This window comes from Aulostomus chinensis, chromosome 12 (genome assembly GCF_037954235.1).
Source record: "Aulostomus chinensis isolate RoL2024-O1b breed Wild chromosome 12, RoL_Achi_v1.0, whole genome shotgun sequence".
Taxonomy (NCBI): Eukaryota; Metazoa; Chordata; class Actinopteri; order Syngnathiformes; family Aulostomidae; genus Aulostomus; species Aulostomus chinensis.
The window spans coordinates 5,102,658-5,119,658 of record NC_141331.1 but is presented as its reverse complement, the minus strand read 5'-3'; the positions used below and the strand labels follow the sequence as shown (position 1 = coordinate 5,119,658).

Below are 17,001 nucleotides of genomic sequence, written 5' to 3'. Positions count from 1 at the left end.
AATTACCCAATATGGGCGTGCAGAAACAAAACTGTTAGCTACTACTTTTCCAAGCTTAGTCTAAGCGGAGTCCCAACTTCTCATAATTTGGAAACCCCAGAATTCATCAGTCAGCATTGCTGTTTTTCACAGACACAGTTCCTATCAGGGGTGAATATCTTGGCACTTCACATGCTAGCTGTATTCAGGTCACTTATTACATCAAGCAGGGGCTGTAAGAGTCATTGACCTTCAACGCATGCCGTTCTTAGAGGCACTGTTGTGTTTTCACCCACGTGCAGGCTGTGTGCCTGGTTTTAAGATTTCCACCTCACGCTGCCCTCTTATTTTTCTCTTTTTGGTTTCTGCCTCTTCATGAAGACCTCCTTTCTCCAACCTGGAGCATCTCTGCATTATCACTGCCACCCATCACCCACGACCAGGGGGTCTGCATCTTGGATGAAGTGAAGAGCTCCATAATGAAGGTGACGGTGACATTTGGGCAGACTGGCGTGGTGGTGCCGTGCAAGGAGGGCTGGACCGTGAGGGACCTCATCCATCAAGCCACGCAGAGATACAGGAAGCTCCTGGAGCAGGTACAGTGATCCAACAATCAGGCCCAAACACAAACCAAGCATTTCCAGAGGGATTGATGCCTGCTTTTGACGCTTTTCTTCAGTCATTACTCATGGATTTCTATGTGTTTATGAACCACATGCAGATTTGGATTTAAAAAGGGAACTGTCATGCTGAAGGTTTTAATGTTACTATCCTAACAATAACCTCTGAACGCATTCCTGCGTTTTAGCAAATGAAGGTTAATTCAAGGTTCAAACATGCGTGAAGAACCTTGAACGTTAATGAAATCTGAAAACAGAATATTACAGGTATTGTTTAGAATATTAAAATGCATGAATAATTCCACGTGACAAATAGTGGTTGGCATTGGTGATCGGCCCCATAAAACCTGACTGGTGCACCTTTAGTTCATCATTAAACCGGCAGTGGTGTCACACCTGAAAGTCGTTGTTTCAGGTCAAACAGAACAAAAGAACACAAACAAAAAATAAGCAGAAAATCTCTCTTCTTTTTTGAGCGACTAAATTTGTCGATAAGCGACCCCCCCGACCCATCATGGAGGGCTCCAGTGTGTTTCAGGTGTAACTGGCTGTTTCACATTTGACTCCTCCTATCTTTCAAGGTTCAGTCTACCTGGGCGGGCAACCCTACGTTTGACTTGACCATAACAATGGTTATAATCATGCATGAAGTTTTTTTTTGTTTTTTTTTTTCCTGAAAGAGGCAAGGTAACTTTTTATGAAAAAGAGCTTTTAGAATATTTAAGGTTTTCCCCGTAGCTGTAAAAGAATTATTGAAAGCTTTGTCACTGTCTGTCATAAAAAGACTGTATGATTTTCACATCCCAAAGTCTTGGGAAATTAGAAAAAGCCATGGAGGTCCAGCTCGCCATAATTGCTGCATGAAAAATTAAAAGCATATCTGATATGAATTGTGATGGTGCAGACTGGAGCCGGCAAGTCTGGTTTCCACTTTAGTTGTGAGTGTAAAATGCAAATGACTCCCTCTTGTGACTCCTTTATGACTGCTTTTGATTCCCTGTGCTGCTCTCAGGGCAGGAACCAGATGACCCCCATCAGACGACCGAATCTTCTCAGTGACCTGTTTCATATTGGCTCTATTATTCAAAGAGCACACCAGTGATTGATTGAGAGAGACACGTTGAAGTTGTGTGTGTGTGTGTGTGTGTGTGTGTTCCTATTTACGTGAGACCGACAGAGAGACAGCACTTTAAGATGCACTTATTTTTTTCCACCCTCTTGATTTTCTTGCTCTCCAGCCGTTTAGCCTCTTAATCTTTTTTCATCTATCCATATATCTCCCTCCTCAGCACCCCTGAGTGTTTTGCCCCCTTCATCCTATTTATCATCCTTTTCTTCTCATTAGTACATATCCTCTTAACCTTCCACACAGCCGGAACCCTTGGTTCCCTTTCATTTGAACTCTCCTTCCTCTTCAAACGCTTCCTCCTTCACCCATTGTTCTGCTTTGTGAGGTAAGTCTGTTCCGTGTAGAGGTGGCGACGAATCGTCTGCATTAATCTTTTTTTTTTAACACCCTAAACGATCAGCAAGTACACAAGCCACGTGTACTGCTTTGGGTCCAGGTCGTGACAGGGGAGTGGAGCCTGACCAATCCTGGATTTTAAAGCAGGTGCTGATATAGATATCTGGAAGTCTAAGACCTACAAGAGCGGTTATGGTTCCCAACCCTAGTTGTTATAGTTGAACCAAGTCTGAAAAGGCAAGCTGGCATGGATGGTGACATCACAACAGTGAAAGAAGGACCGCCATCCCTGGGCCAAAGTGTTGCCTCACTTTGGAAAAGAAAATGATGAAAGGCAAAGTGTAATTCATGTGAGGCTAATTAGCTCAAGCTAATCAGGTCACACATGAAGTCTGCGCCAATGTTTAAGACAGCCGGTGTCGATCTCTGCGGTCTCCTGCTGCAGCTCTGGTGTAACATAACACACTGCTACCGCTCATTGGTCCAGGCTCCATTTACCTTTGGTTCAGTGTATTATGTTTGACATTCACTCATGTTTTTCTTCCTGGAGTACATTTACTTCTAATCACAATTTAATTGTGTGATTCTTGGCTGGCAGTGTTGACTTTAGAACATTATTCTTGCAATGTTTTGATCCAAGCGTATAATCCTTCTGGATTGGCTTGTTTTGGGAGTTAGAAGGACCTCTGGATGAGGTGTTTGATTTATTGATGGTGAGAAAAGTGTGTGATGTGTGACTTCAAAAATACGCAACAGTATTTGTGAGTATACGGTCTGCTACAGTGTACTTTTCCCAGCCCAACATCAGAACAGACAGATTTTCGGTGTTATTTGGGTTTGAAGAGAGCCAGAGAGCTCCAGGTGTGTTTTCCTGCAGCTGTTTGTAATGATGCACCTCCCTGATCTATTGATTGGGTCTCAGAGCGTTTAAATACTTTGCCTCCTGTCTGTGTGAGTGAAATGCCTTGTTAAGCACATGCACACAGTCTGTGTCGCCCTGTTTTCACTCTGCTCTTCCTCTTCTTTATCTTCTCCTCATCTATGTTTGTTTTCTCTCTGCCTGTTCTCCCACATCTTTGTCAGCATTTCACAATCCGCCCTCCTCTCTCTACCCTTACATTCCACTTTGGTATTTCACTGTTTAATACTCCACCCTCCATTAATTTTCAACTTTTTGCTCGTTTCATCCACTTTCACTTGTTTTGCCATATGAATATTGTGTTCGTTTATGTTCCATCATTTCTTTTTCTTTGGCCGCCTCCTTTTGCACTTTTTTTTCATGTTTATTTGTCTATCTCTCTTGCTTCCTTCCCTCTTTTTCCATCATGGTCATTTTCCTGCAACACTAATCTGTTGTAGCTGGGTAATTAGGGTTGTTAATGTCTTCCGGGATTAGAACGCTAGGATTTGAAAGCGTGTGCGTGTGACTTGGTCATCCCCTAATACCTCCCAGTGCTTGTCTACCATGTTTTAAACTGTCAGAGAGACAGCTCGCTCTCTGTACATCTTCCTCTATTTTACTATTTCTGCTTTACTCTACTTGTGAGAGTTTTTTGCTGGTCTGAAATGTTTTTCTTCTCATATGCGTCTGTCACTGGGCGTCTCATAAATCAGCTGCTTTGTAAAGAGCTCAAACAGGACGGCTGTAGACGAGCTAACATGGGGGGGGGCATGAAAGCAATTTTTCAAAATCTTGAACTGAGCTGAAACTCATTACTTCAGTTGCATTTAGTAGGTATGTTTTGTGTTCAGATTATTTCCCTTGAACAATCATGGCAGTTTAGTAATCACAGTTATCCTTGTACGTACGTCAGACCTACTGCTTCTGACTCTGACTGATTACAATTGTATTTCTTTCCAAGAACAAAAGGACGCTCCTTTACCTCCGCCAAGACCCTATGACATCATTTGGAATTGATCCGGCTCAGTTCCAAAGTCTGATTGTTCCTCAATTTAAGTTCTATCATTCTACCAGAGGACGTCAAAAGCTATCCACAACTTTTTGAGTTATCCTGCAAACAGACAAACAGACCATCCAACAGCAGTGATTACATTACCTCCTTGGCAGAGGGAATGAAGCCTTCTGTAAAGTTTCATCCCTGACAACAGGTTCTTGAACTCTCCCCAAACCAAATGTGGAAGTAAAACACTCCAGGTTACTGTATTGAGCTTATACAAAAAGATCCACGTAGAATAGCAGTATAGCTCACTTTAGCTAACACGCTGGACCTTTCCTGAAATGACACTGGAGCAGCAGATCATTATGTTCGGGTATCAGGTATTGTGTGAGGTATCAACATCAAATATTTCCAGTATGATAATAAAAACTGTCACGTTTGCTCCCCGGTTAGCTTTAGCTTTCAAACTCAGCAGGTTCAGCGGGGTGATGGAAGCTGTCTGATTAAGTTTGCTATTCTAAAAGCTTTCATTGTTGTTCCTCCACGGCTTATGTTGGACTTACAATGCTCATTATTTGTAATACATGTGTCCTCTTCACTCATGCCCATGTCTCTTCCTGGATATAAGTCTCCGTCGGTCCCCTGTCACTCAGCTGGTGTGACATTTCAAGGTTGTTATCTACCTTTCCTACGCGGAGCAGCGAAGTACCTCACTCAGTGCGCCATAATTATTTGTTATAAAACCAAGAATTGAAAACCAGCTGGCTGACAGCTACAATATAGAGCCATCACTCCTGATGGATGAACACAGGCATAGCAGAAATTGTGGCTGGGGAGCGGGATGGTGAAAGTAGGATCAAGAAAAAATAAACAAACACAATCATCACCAAGGTTCTTGTGGAGAGGCAGAAGGGAGGAAATGAATCCACCTTTTGAAGATATCAGAACAAAGATGATGAATCTTAAGAGGAGGTAGCGGCGCAAAGCTGGCAACTCTTCCTCTTGCCTTGAGTTTTTTTTTTGGGGGGGGGGGGAGTTTACAGACTTACTAATGACCTTTTATCGAATGAGACAAGTGTGTTGGTGTGTGCTTACGTGATCTCACAGTTAGTCTTCGCTGAGATTTAGTCTTCCTGTTTGTGGTGTCTCTGAATGTGTCACATTTTTAAAGTAAAAAAACTACATCAGGAATCTCTACTTGGCCATGAAATACTTCAAAATTAATTATTAATGGACAGTTTTTGCTAGGGAAATGTTTGTTTTTAATTATTATTATTCAGTAAATATTATTCAGGGCACATCCAAAGAGTAGGAGGCCTCGGGGAAGACCCAGGACATGCGGGAGAGACCGTGTCTCTCAGCTGGCCGGGGAACGCCCCCGTGAAGAGCTGGACAAAGTAGCCTGGGAGAGGGAAGTCAGGGTCTATCTGCTTAGGCTGCTGCCCCCGCGACCCTGACCCCGGATAAGCGGAACAAAATGGATGGATGGACAATTGGAGTTCAATATAATCCATCATTCAATAATGAAATTAATTTGAGCCGCTCAGTTTTGCATGCTAACTGTTTATGTGAGGCCGTGTTTTGTTGAGGAATGTTAAAGATTCAGACACCACATAAAACAACAACTGTACTGTGACTAATTCACTGAAAAAAAATTAACATTTCTGCGTAGATATAATCTGGAATGCAGTAAATATGATCTTGCCAATGAGGTGACATGGCAGGGCTGCTTTTGAATAATGTGCTGAAATTAAAACGATGGATAATTAGGTGAGAATAAATTAGATATGCCAAAAAAGTAAAGTGTCATGGGCGCTGACCTGTCATAAATATGAATAGGGGGAAAACGTTGAGAAGCCTTTCATTAGACTGTATCTACATTTAACAGGAAGGACAGCGCTGGATGTTTGAACCCACAAATGCTGCTTTTTTTGAGCTAATGGTGTGTGTGTGTGCGTGTGTGTGTGTGTTACGAAACTCATGCAACAATTGAAAGGTGGGTGTGCGTGAATGTGTTGCTGCCTATGTGGGGGTGGTTTCATTAGTCAGGGGAGAAAAGCTGATGCTGTGTGGCCAAACAAGCTGATAGAATTGTAGAACGTTCTGGCCCAGTGCCAAATCACGGGCAGTAATTTTGGAGGGAAGGGGAAGGGGGGGACACGTGCCCAGGAATATGCTGACTGAGCCTGACTTCTATTCACTTCTCTTCTTTTCTTTATGTTCAGCCTGGTATTTTGCCAAAGGCAAACCATTAATATTTAAAAAGGAATAATCACCACATCAAGTTTTATGAGCCTTATCTAGTAGAGGATGCTCCTAAAATGTGTGTAACCTAACTAGAGTCTTGCTGAAATGGGGAATGTTGAAATGTTAACATTGTGAGTAATGGTTACCATGACATTTCCCCCAGCAGCTTGCCTTGCTGTGCTTTTCACTGAAGACGTGCTTTGTTCCAGCCGGTCACAAGACGCGTCCAGGGACGCTTCAACTCAAAGTTGATTTTTGCCACAGAATCTGCAATTCCAGTGTTTGTTAAGACAGAGCTTTAGAAGTGATCCAGCAGCGTGGACCAAACTCTGGCATCAAGTCAATTTTTTGTGACTTTTTTTTGTTTTTTGTTTTAACTCTACAAACAGAAGTTCTTTGGTCATCAGAATGTGTTTGATATTTTGCGCCCGTGTGCACAGTACATTGATTGGCTTTGCCCCTCTGCGGCCTCTTGTAAAAGTTCAATAAGTGACTCGTTCATTAAGGCGTCACAGCAGTTTGTTAACATTGGACCACTGTTTTACAGTGGACCCAAGGCTTCATTCTTGCACTATCGCCAGTCAACATCAGCATACACACTTTGTGTCAACTGAGACTAGAAAGGAATGTTGTTAAGAGATAAAGATATAAGTAGATGGTGGTGGTGGGGGGGGGGGGGGGGGGTTAACACGAACTCAACATCTCAGAACAATCTGCACAGACTTCACTAAAACCAGTTAATAATTTAGAGACTGTCCTTAAATACTCAAAACGATCCAAAATGATCTTCAGTATTTTGAGACGGTATTAAATTTTAATCCTTGTGATTTTCAATATCTGAGTCCTCGTTGTGCAGGCTTTCTGTAGTTCACAGGAAAAGTAGCAGGATGTACATGTACTCCTCCTGACTTTCTGATAAGATGAGCGTACTAACAGGTCTTTCTTCTCTCTCTTGCCCCTTGTCTAAATTGTAAAGGTTATTTTTTTTTTCCACTGTGAAAACAGCAAGTCCTCGAAGGAATGAGGGCATTCAGTCAGAACTCCTCATCCGATTGTAAACCTGAAGGGATGCAATGCAAAGATGAAGAGTAGCGTTGTGATTTTCCGGTGAGTTTCAGTCTGTGTTGGCAGTCTAATAGATTTTAAACATCACACATTTTAATGTTACAATAATACAAAAGAAACCAGTTTGATTGCCACCCGCTAATTTACATGAGATTTCCCCCCCCCCCCCAGTGTATCACTTTAAAGAGTTAACTGCTGCAAAATAGAGAAGAAGAAAATGGTCAGCTCTGGCGTGTTTTTGTGACACGTAGTTAAGAGTAGACCGTGTTATCTGGGACCAGTTCCAGTGTCATGTAGAGTGTAAACCACAACAACTCCAAGATTCCTAATTCGAGACTGCAAGTCGTGTTGTGTGGACCCGATATTGATCGGACTGGTAAACTTGGCTTTGACCGCCGGAGGGAATTATTCATTGTTGCCATTTGTCTTGGGAGTGACAGAATGAGTGCTTACCATTAAACCATTTATTAGTAAAATTTAAACCTTGTGAAAGTCCAAGTGGTTTTAAAAACATTGACCTTTACAAGGCTGTAGTGCAAAGCCAAGTTTTCTAAAAGATATAACATAATTTACAGGACTCTTTGGTGTCGTAATTTCCCCAGTAATCATAAAGACATTCACATCTTGTCAAGTTTTAATACTTAAAATCCTGATTGATAGTTCTCAAGGAAGATAAACACGCACACACACCAAAAAAAAGGATATAAATGCAATTTTTCACTCTCCCTCATGCATCTGGTCAGAGTGTGGGCCAAATCTCGTTTTAGCACTACAGTTGCACCGTGAATTCCAGCTCGGTGGGAGAAAGAGAGAGAGATAATTTACACAATGTAAATAACCCCCGTTTCAAACCTTATATAACAGTTTTGACACACATTAGAAACAAAATAGGTGTGTGTTAAGGGCATCGTATGTGTCCAACCCGACAAATGCTCTATTTTACTTAGGCAAACACAACCAAGTTACTTGCATGTATCAGACGACAGTGAAGAATGACCAAACTCGCAAACCCTGACCAGAGTTTATTTTTCCTGAGTGAACAAAAACAAGCTTGGAGGCCAAGTATCGGTCTTCCTAATAACGCAGCACAGTTTAATCAAAGAACAGCACAGTGAACTGTTGTTCTGCGGCACAAGACGTTGGGTGTGATATGATAATAGAAGACTGTTTGATGGTGCTACAAGGCACATTCTATCTTAGTACATGCGATGCACTCAGAGTTTCTTCCTCTGCTCTACCGGTTCGTGATCTCTGTTGCTATAGACGTACTGCCATCTGAAAACTGCTGGAGCTAAAACAAAAAAAAAGAAAGATGAAAGTTAAGAGGTTGTTTTTTTTCTTGTAGATGTAGTGAACCTTTTAAGAGGTGTGTATGTATATTTAGAGACTGCGTGTGGGTGACATTAGCAGTAATGATACCGCTGGGATTACAGCATTGCAGGGATTTTTTGGGTTTTTTTTTTTTCTTTCCGGAATCTGAAAATAGCTTTACAGAAATGATGGCAAAGCTTTTTCATTGACCGGCACCTGATGAAAACTACATTTCCTCCCAACATTTTTGAAGTTCAAACAAAACAAGCTGTTCTCAGTCTGGAATAAAACTGCTGGGGATCAATAAGTGACGCTGCCTCCATAGACGCGCCTCTCTCTCGCTCTCTCTCCCTCTCTCTCTCTTCAGTTTCGAACATTTATGGGTGAATTAATGCTTAAACTCCTGAAAACCAAAGCCAAGTTGACCACAACTTCCCCCTGACTTGCTCTCACTCAAGGTGGGCTGACGAGGATATTACCTGGCCGACCCCCTGAAAGAATGAACCATTGGTAATGGCTAATTGAAAACGTACGACCCAGCGTTGGCTAGTAACGATGCCCCCTGAGGAAAGATACCAATAATAAAAGGTATTTTGGCCTAAATGTTCTGTTTCTTTTTTACTGCTATATTTCCTAAATGTGTCCATTTGGTTATCGTCTCAAGAAATAGTCTTGAAATAGTGTTAAAAATTAAATATGAAATAGAATTGTGGTAAAATCATGATCCCGCCTTCATTTGTTATCATGCTTAATAGGCAATTGAGGAGTTCTCAAAGAACAAGGACAAAATACAATAGCAGGGTTCATCTTTGATGCTATTTAGATTTTCCCCTTAATAAATGCAGTTCTTATATGCAAGTACTGTGGCAGAGCCAAGTTCAGGAAGCAGTATTGACATTGAGACGTGCAGTGATAGCCGTCGGGGGACACAGATCTTTGAGAGAGCCTTGTTCCTACGTTCCCTGTTCCTGATGGGTGTTTTTGAAAAGCATTGACAAGCACCTGACCCTGAAAGAGTGATTTAATGGAGCGCCACCCTGTAACATTTTGAGCCAAACCTTTTCTTAGGCTATTTGTGTGTATGTGTGTGTGTGTGTGTGTGTGTTACTGTGTTGTCTCGCCATGTTGTTGAACAACCAGCTCTATGTAGTCAGCTGTCCAGTGCGGTGTCGATGTCATTAATCACAGACCCAACACAGCGGAGAAGGAGAGTGAGGAGGGAGAGAGAAGGGCCGGGCTGGAGTTGTAATCTGTACAACAGCACCCAGGGAAAGATGTGAGGAAAGAAGAAACAATGAAGAGGTCAGAGATGGGAGGAGTGGAGCGGGGGAGAGTAGAGTATAGTATAATATAAACGAAGAGCTGAGAGAAGGCGTAGCTGTTGATGAGAGAGAGCTATAAGGGTTGCATGTAGGCACCAGAAGGTCTCAATGTTTGCTCTCTGATAAGTATTGTTGCTCCATATGATACAAAAAAAAGGAAAATTGAGATCTCAGTGTATATTTATGACACTTAAAAAAAGCCTATCTTTTTCCCACGTAAAAGTCCGTAATCAAACTACAGAGCATTAAACTATCAGACGTTTAAACCGTCCTGTATCAGCTGATAGATTCTGCCTGTTTTCCTATGCTTTGTTTTGAGATGTTCTTGCTAGGACTGGACACTGAAAAATAATCAAAATTGCAATGTGACTCATCACAATTATCAAATTGTTAAGAAGGGCTACAGTTTAAGTCCGTATGTTTTGGGTACCGCTAACGTTTGAACCAATTTTACTAAGGCTGAAATTCAGTCCTCGCACCCCGTGGTACATTTTGTGGTACTTTATTTACTCTGTAATATAGGGCTGCATGTCACAGCAAATCAGTTATTACTGAGAATACAAGTGAATTTTGAGAGAAATTTTCTTGATGGCTTACAAAATACATACATCCAAATCCCCAGAGAGAAATAGGGGAGCTACCCAAAGAGCAGGTGTCCCGGTCCAGTCCTCATTGAACATGTGTACCTAATAAAGTGGCTGGTCGGTGTAAAAGTGGGGAAAGAGGTCCATGATATATATATATATATATATATATATATATATATATATATATATATATATATATATATATTTTTTTTTTTATTATTTTTTTTGTTTGTTCATTCACTGTTTTTCTCCTGTGCTATAGGAAGGGGACTTCCTGGTTCGGACTCACCATGTTGAATACTGTGACGGGGGGATTCTAGACCCTGATGATATACTAAGTGACCTGGTAGAAGACAAGGACAAGGTAAGAACTTACTGGGATGTGTGTGACTGCTGATGATAAACACCCACATGGACTTTTAGTTGCTATTAGCATTTATTTGCAAATGACCAAGTTGTAAAATAAACATTCATACCAACCACACATGCATGTTAGTAACTTAATATGAGACGATGGTCCACTAAAGGAGAGCAAGTGACAGACAGCTTCTTTTCTGTACTTAAAGCTGCAAAATCGCTGTGTGTAAGTAAACCATCCTAATCCTGCAGTCCCTCTGATACCTCTCCTACAATGCACGGGTGTATGTGCTTGTAAAATGTTGGAGTGAGTGTCTGTTCCTCAAACTTTGTGTGTGTGTGTGTGTGTGTGTGTGTGTGTGTGTGTGTGTGTGTGTGTGTGTGTGTGTGTGTGTAAGTATTGAGCTGCAGTGCCCATCCCATTTCCTTGGCTAGAATATTGCCTCACAAGCAAAATTCAAACAGAGCAGGATTTAACTTGCCATTAGCATTAAGCAGTGTCATTAGTAATTCACTTTTGGATACTTTGCAAACTCAATCTATATATTCCTAATTTTTCTTATTTTGGCCTGAGGGATTTTTCCTCCTACTGTTTGGAAAGCATCTATTTAGCATTCTTTGATAGACCGTGGCATTACGAGTGTCTGCTAGACCTAGATGGCCTAGATTGAGGGCTTTTTGACTCATAGCTTAGGACCTGGAATGGTTACTGGTCCCCTTCCTTGTAGCTCTGCACATAAAAACAGTATCACATGTTTTAATGAGCTTGTGTCCTATGGTGAACTGCGGTTTTCATTTAGGTCACAGCTTGAAAAGTTGAAGAACCCACTGGCTTCAAAATATAATGTTCGTACAGTATATTTTTCTGTCCCCAGCTCGCATTGTATGCCTTGAAGGATGTATGAATACTGCAGGATTTCTTGGAGGTTCCCTGAACTAATTAAGAACAAAGTTGCTTTAGTTAGCAGTTTCTCTCAGTGCTGCAAGTACCTTTGGGAGGAGTGGAACGGATCTCTCCTTCTCACTCCAGCAAGGACTCAAGCCTACTCTGCATGTCAAAATAATCATCTCTGTCATCAATCTTGCATTCTAAATACTGTGAGATTGTTTTTCTGACCTTAGATGGGGTCACCACTGATCTACTTCTACACGTGAATAATGAGGCCCGTCTGTAGAGTAAAGAAATGATATTCCCACATGACGTTTTTAGTGGCAATGGATCTTGATTTTTCTACCCTGCTGGATGAGTTTTCCTGATGAGCTTTCAAGCCCCAACGGGAGGGTGTGTAGAGACACACCAGCCACATGACTCAGTGAAAGCAGCAATAACGCTCAGGAGACCAGCAACTGAGCTATGGGATTACTATGATGAGAGGCTGTTGCCATGGTTCTGCAGAGATTCAGAGAGCAGCGTACACTGTTCCTGCTGTGGACTATTGTCACTTCGCCTGTGCCGCTGTGATCTTGTTTGTCATGCTCTTTTTATGTGGAAGTGTTAGAATTTGGAAGGGGTGGCATGGCTCTGAGGTAGAGCAGCCATCTAGCAACCGGAGGGTCGCTGGTTCGATCCTCACACATCTCTGTGACCATGTGTAAGTGTCCTTGAGCAAGATACTGAGCCCCTAATTGCTCCTGATGGCCCTGTGGCGGACTGGTGACCCGTCCAGGGTGAACCCCGGCTCTCGCCCAATGTCAGCTGGGATAGGCTCCACCCCCCTGCCACCCTTAAAGGATAAGCGGTATAGAAAACGGAAGCATGGTGTTACAATCTTGAGTTCCTTCCATGGTCAGCCAGCGATATACGACTTCAAAACCTCAAATTATTAAAAATAAAGGTTGTATAGGATGTGTTGTCATACACGCAAATAACAAATGTGTTAATTTTAGTAGTTGTTATATTAGGCCCCTTATCATCACGTGTGTCCTAATGCCACATATTACAAATAAGGATTTGCTCTTGAGGAAGTAATTTAAGCCTAAAGCTGAATTTCCGTCATCTAAGATTGTACCAAGATGCAGCAATTCTTCCGTGATTGATACATTGTTACACAAAGAATCTTCCCGAAAAAAGGTAGCCTGGTGAGGTCAACCGTATTCACAAACTCAACAGTTGAGATCTGCAGTTACATATGGATCCCTCGTAGCTAGAACCAAATTGGGGGGTGTAGGATGTTAAATGTTAACCGATTGCTGAGAGAGAGAGAGAGAGAGAGAGAGAGAGAGAGAGAGAGAGAGAGAGAGAGAGAGAGGTTATGTACTTTCTACTGTTTGCTTAGCACGTATTTTCTCAGCCTTTCTTACCCTTAAACTCCCTCTTCACACATTCAGTTTAAAGGTTTATAATGCCGTTCAATACACAAAACATACACTCCTAGCATAGACTCCAAATAGTAAAGCACATTCATACTGAAAAGTACACATTTAAATATCACAGAATAATCTCTCTTCCTCTCTCCCTCACACACACATGCACAAGCACAAGCACACACACATAGAGAAATAAACTGAACAGAATGATACCCAGAAATACACACTTCTGAGCACCAGAGATGAAATGAAAGTGTGAAATATTCATTGGATTCTGAAGTGAGGCTCATAGTATTACTGAGCTGAGACGAATAAATGGCTCATAATCCCAGATGAGTGTTTTACTGTAGGCAGACCCAGACTGCCTGGCTTACTAACACACACACACACACACACTTTGAGGTGAAAAGCCTCCGTATGGGGAGAGTTAGTTAGAGCAACTCAATGAGTAGATGCGCAGCCCTCTGGTGCAGTCACTGCTTCTTCGCGCTACACTGACTCACTGTCGTCTCATTAGGAATAAAGTGATATCATGAGACAAAATGGACCGGCGCTAGCTTGGGCTAAAAATGATCCTCTCACAAATTATCCCTTAAAATAATGGGAGCTGGAGAAGGAACTTCATATGTACCAGGCCATTGTCAGGCTGTAGGAGGTACTCTCAGGTCCTGAAAAATGGAGCCGATGCAGAAGTCTGGAGGACATTTCTGCTTAAGTTTAGAGCGTGGTTAACCTGTGATTGACTAGCCACTATTATGGTGACCTGTCAGTCAGGATTGAAATGCAACACTCTGTATCCACATTGCATCTTTGGACAAAAGCGTCTGCCAAATGAAATTGTAGAATATCGTGTGCGTACCAGCCACTCCCTTGTTTAGATAGGGTCACTTCTGGCTCCACGCATCAAGCTGGTGACACTCAGAATGTCAAATTTAAGGCTTCAAGGTGGTTTCACTCCGCTTCATCCCTTCTAGCTATATACAGTCCAAGTTAGAGACTAGTTAGCCTGCTAAGAATCGAATGGACCTATTCCACTGGTTCCCAAACTTATTTCAGTAATGAAGCCCCTGAAAACTTTCCTACTGTGTACATCGTCTACCTCTACAGATGGTGCTAGCACTGCTAACCTTCATGCTGACACTGTCACATCCAGTACTAAAAGCCCTGGAGCAGACAGGTTCAACAGTCTGGATTCTGTCTTCAGCTGAGGTGGCTGAGGCTCTGCTGCTCCCAAGTATGTGCGGCCAGATCCTTTCAGCTATTTATCCTTATTTCAGCGGTTGCACAATATAGTGGGTGCTTTATTTTTCCTCAGTCATGTGCCTGCTAGGTACGCATCCCCAGATGATCTGCCCGCCCTTTCTGTCTCTGATTGGCTTGTTCTTGCTTCCATTGGATGTATAGAGTGAGCTGGATCAAGGTGAGAACCAGAGAAGGAGAGGACCTGAGCAGAATGAAGCATGAGTTTAATTTGATGGGGGATTTTCAGAGGATAGTACAGATGTTTTTTTGGCGTACTCCCTGATGGAACTGTGTATACCCCAGTTTTGGAATCATGGGTGTAATCGAATTAAGAAAGAAAAAGAAAAAGCCATGGCCAATTTGTTTTTTGAAAATTCTCCTCCTGCCCTAACAATTCTAGTCCAATAATTCGAGATGATTTCCTTTTTTAATCTGAATGATTAAATGTCCTTTAAATACAAGAATCTCTAACACGGTAACTAAATCTCTGTTAATGAGGAAGTTATTCAAAGTAGGCTTGTGAAAGTCACCAAGCCCATCCCTCCCTTCTGTGCACTCTTGATTCTACAGCTCTGAACACTGAAAATTAAAACTCTGATTGAGGGTGAATAATGCAAGCTGCTACTTCTGCCAACAGATGCGGCTTTGTAAAACTCGCTAAATTATGTCTGTCTCTCTGTTGAGGCACTGCCTTTGTAACTTACACGCACATTAATTCTGTATTTGCAAGATGTGACATCTCTTCACACAGTTCCATCAATTAAATGTTATTTTAGTGTCAGTGAGAAGTGATAATGTTTGGCTGCTGTGCGATTTATTTCAGTGTTCGCATATGCAGACATAAACACATAGAAAACCAATTTGGCGGAACTAATGTACGTACAGATTGATTGCTGTCATAACTATATGCTTGAAATAATAGCGTTTTACACTTGAGCTGGGCTATAATTAGATATAGCATGATACCCCTCTCTTGTTAAACATTGTATAAGGCAGATAACATACGGCTGAAAATAAATGCAGGAGGAAAGAAAAGAGGACAAAGCAACAGCAGCTGCAGTTGGTCGGTACCTAAACTGAAATGTATGCTTCAAATTTTTTAGGTTTATCGACACATTAAGAACAAAGTTGATTTATTGGGAATTGAGGTCAAAGTTGTTTTTTTTGTTCTGTTTTGTTTGTTTTTGTGACCAATTTATGCAGCTGTATCTTACACGTAAAATCTGGTACGCACCAATTTGCCTGTAAAAATAATTTAATAATTTCCAGTGAAAACTATGAAAGTAAGATTTCTGTTTAAAAGGAAAATGATAAAAAAAAACATGGGCAGACACCAGACAGACCTGCCGTGTGTGATTGAATTGTTATGTCATGTGATGCTTTCTGCAATACTGTGAGTGTGTGCGTTTTGCCGGTTAACACATTGATTCAACAATGACCCAGATCAAAACAGTAAGGCTTGTAATGGACTGGAAACACATGGAGACAAGGTGGGCTATCATTTGTTGTGTGTGGCTTCTGACACAGACCACGTTTATTACATTTTATTCCCCATCAATTTGAATAAAAAGACAATACATAATTCAAGTTGACAAGCATTCAAAAAACAAATGTGATTGTTGTTCTTCCTCCCGTGTGTTTTCAGTAATCACTGTGTCAGACCTTTATTAACGTAGGAGCTCTAATTTTGTAGCTTTGTCAGTTTCTGCAATGAAATCCTATTATTTATTTAATTAGTGTTTTAATCATAGTTATAGTATAAGCACTGACAGGGTCTAGCAATGTGAATTCTGTTTGCATGGAACACAACTGATGAAATAATCATTGTCATTTCCCGGTCCGTTGTTTTTACACAGTATGATTCTGATGAACGTCGTCTTCGAGGCGATTCCCTCACCTGATTTGGTCTCCCAGTGACTCCTCTGTTATCAGTAGCTCCCAGGGTTGACTGGGCCTGACCCCAGTCTGACTCGTCCGCCAAATGAAAAGCTTTTCTGTTATGAAGTGTATTTTCTTTGGATATTATCCAAGGTCATTACCTTCATTTTCCTGTGATTTAGATGGCTGGCTAGATTATTTAAGGCGTTGGAAAAAAAACAAAAACAAGAAAATTACTTGCAGGTTGTGTTAATGGCGTTATGTTTTTGACCTTGCAACAGACCTGTGACCTTTAGCTTGAAAGTAACCTGAATACCTAAAGTCAATTTGGAGAAAGAAAAAGATACATTTTAAAAATGTTGCTTTTCTTGTGAGTATGGTTCCTGCATTAAGTTGCAAAGTTTTTATTTTGTGGTGCATCAGACCTTTTGGGAACAGTGGTGCGATATGTTGTCAGTAGGATTTTGTTTCTTTTGTTTTTACAGCACGTCGTGATGAATTCAGATGTTACCAATATTAACCACATTTGAGAGACTGTTGGTAAGCATATTTAGGAATCCCTCCTCAAGGGCCAGTCTGCTGTCGAGCGGCTCCTGTGTCCTGTTGTCAACAAAGCTGGTTGAATTTCATGATAATAGATATAAGTGTAATAGTAACGGGGTATTTGTTGGAATAAAACAATGTTGCAGTGGCCTTTTGAGCAACAGGGAATGTCCTCGCCAG

General features: G+C 41.5%; 1 protein-coding gene across 15 annotated transcripts in view; it reads left to right on the top strand.

Annotated features, from left to right (window-relative positions):
* LOC147251807 (partitioning defective 3 homolog B-like) overlaps nucleotides 1-17,001 on the top strand; it is a 268,899-nt gene that overhangs the window by 79,474 nt on the left and 172,424 nt on the right. For 14 of the 15 annotated variants that reach the window (XR_015118686.1, XR_015118684.1, XR_015118681.1 and 11 more), the window contains 2 exons: nucleotides 361-575; nucleotides 10,757-10,858. Coding sequence is in view for 8 of the 15 variants with exons in the window: in XM_086219749.1 (XP_086075875.1) it covers nucleotides 361-575; nucleotides 10,757-10,858 (317 nt within the window). In the remaining 7 variants the exon portion in view is untranslated. Of the gene's footprint in view, nucleotides 1-360; nucleotides 576-7,214; nucleotides 7,317-10,756; nucleotides 10,859-17,001 lie in introns of those variants that run through there. The other variant, XM_086219754.1, reaches the window with a different exon arrangement.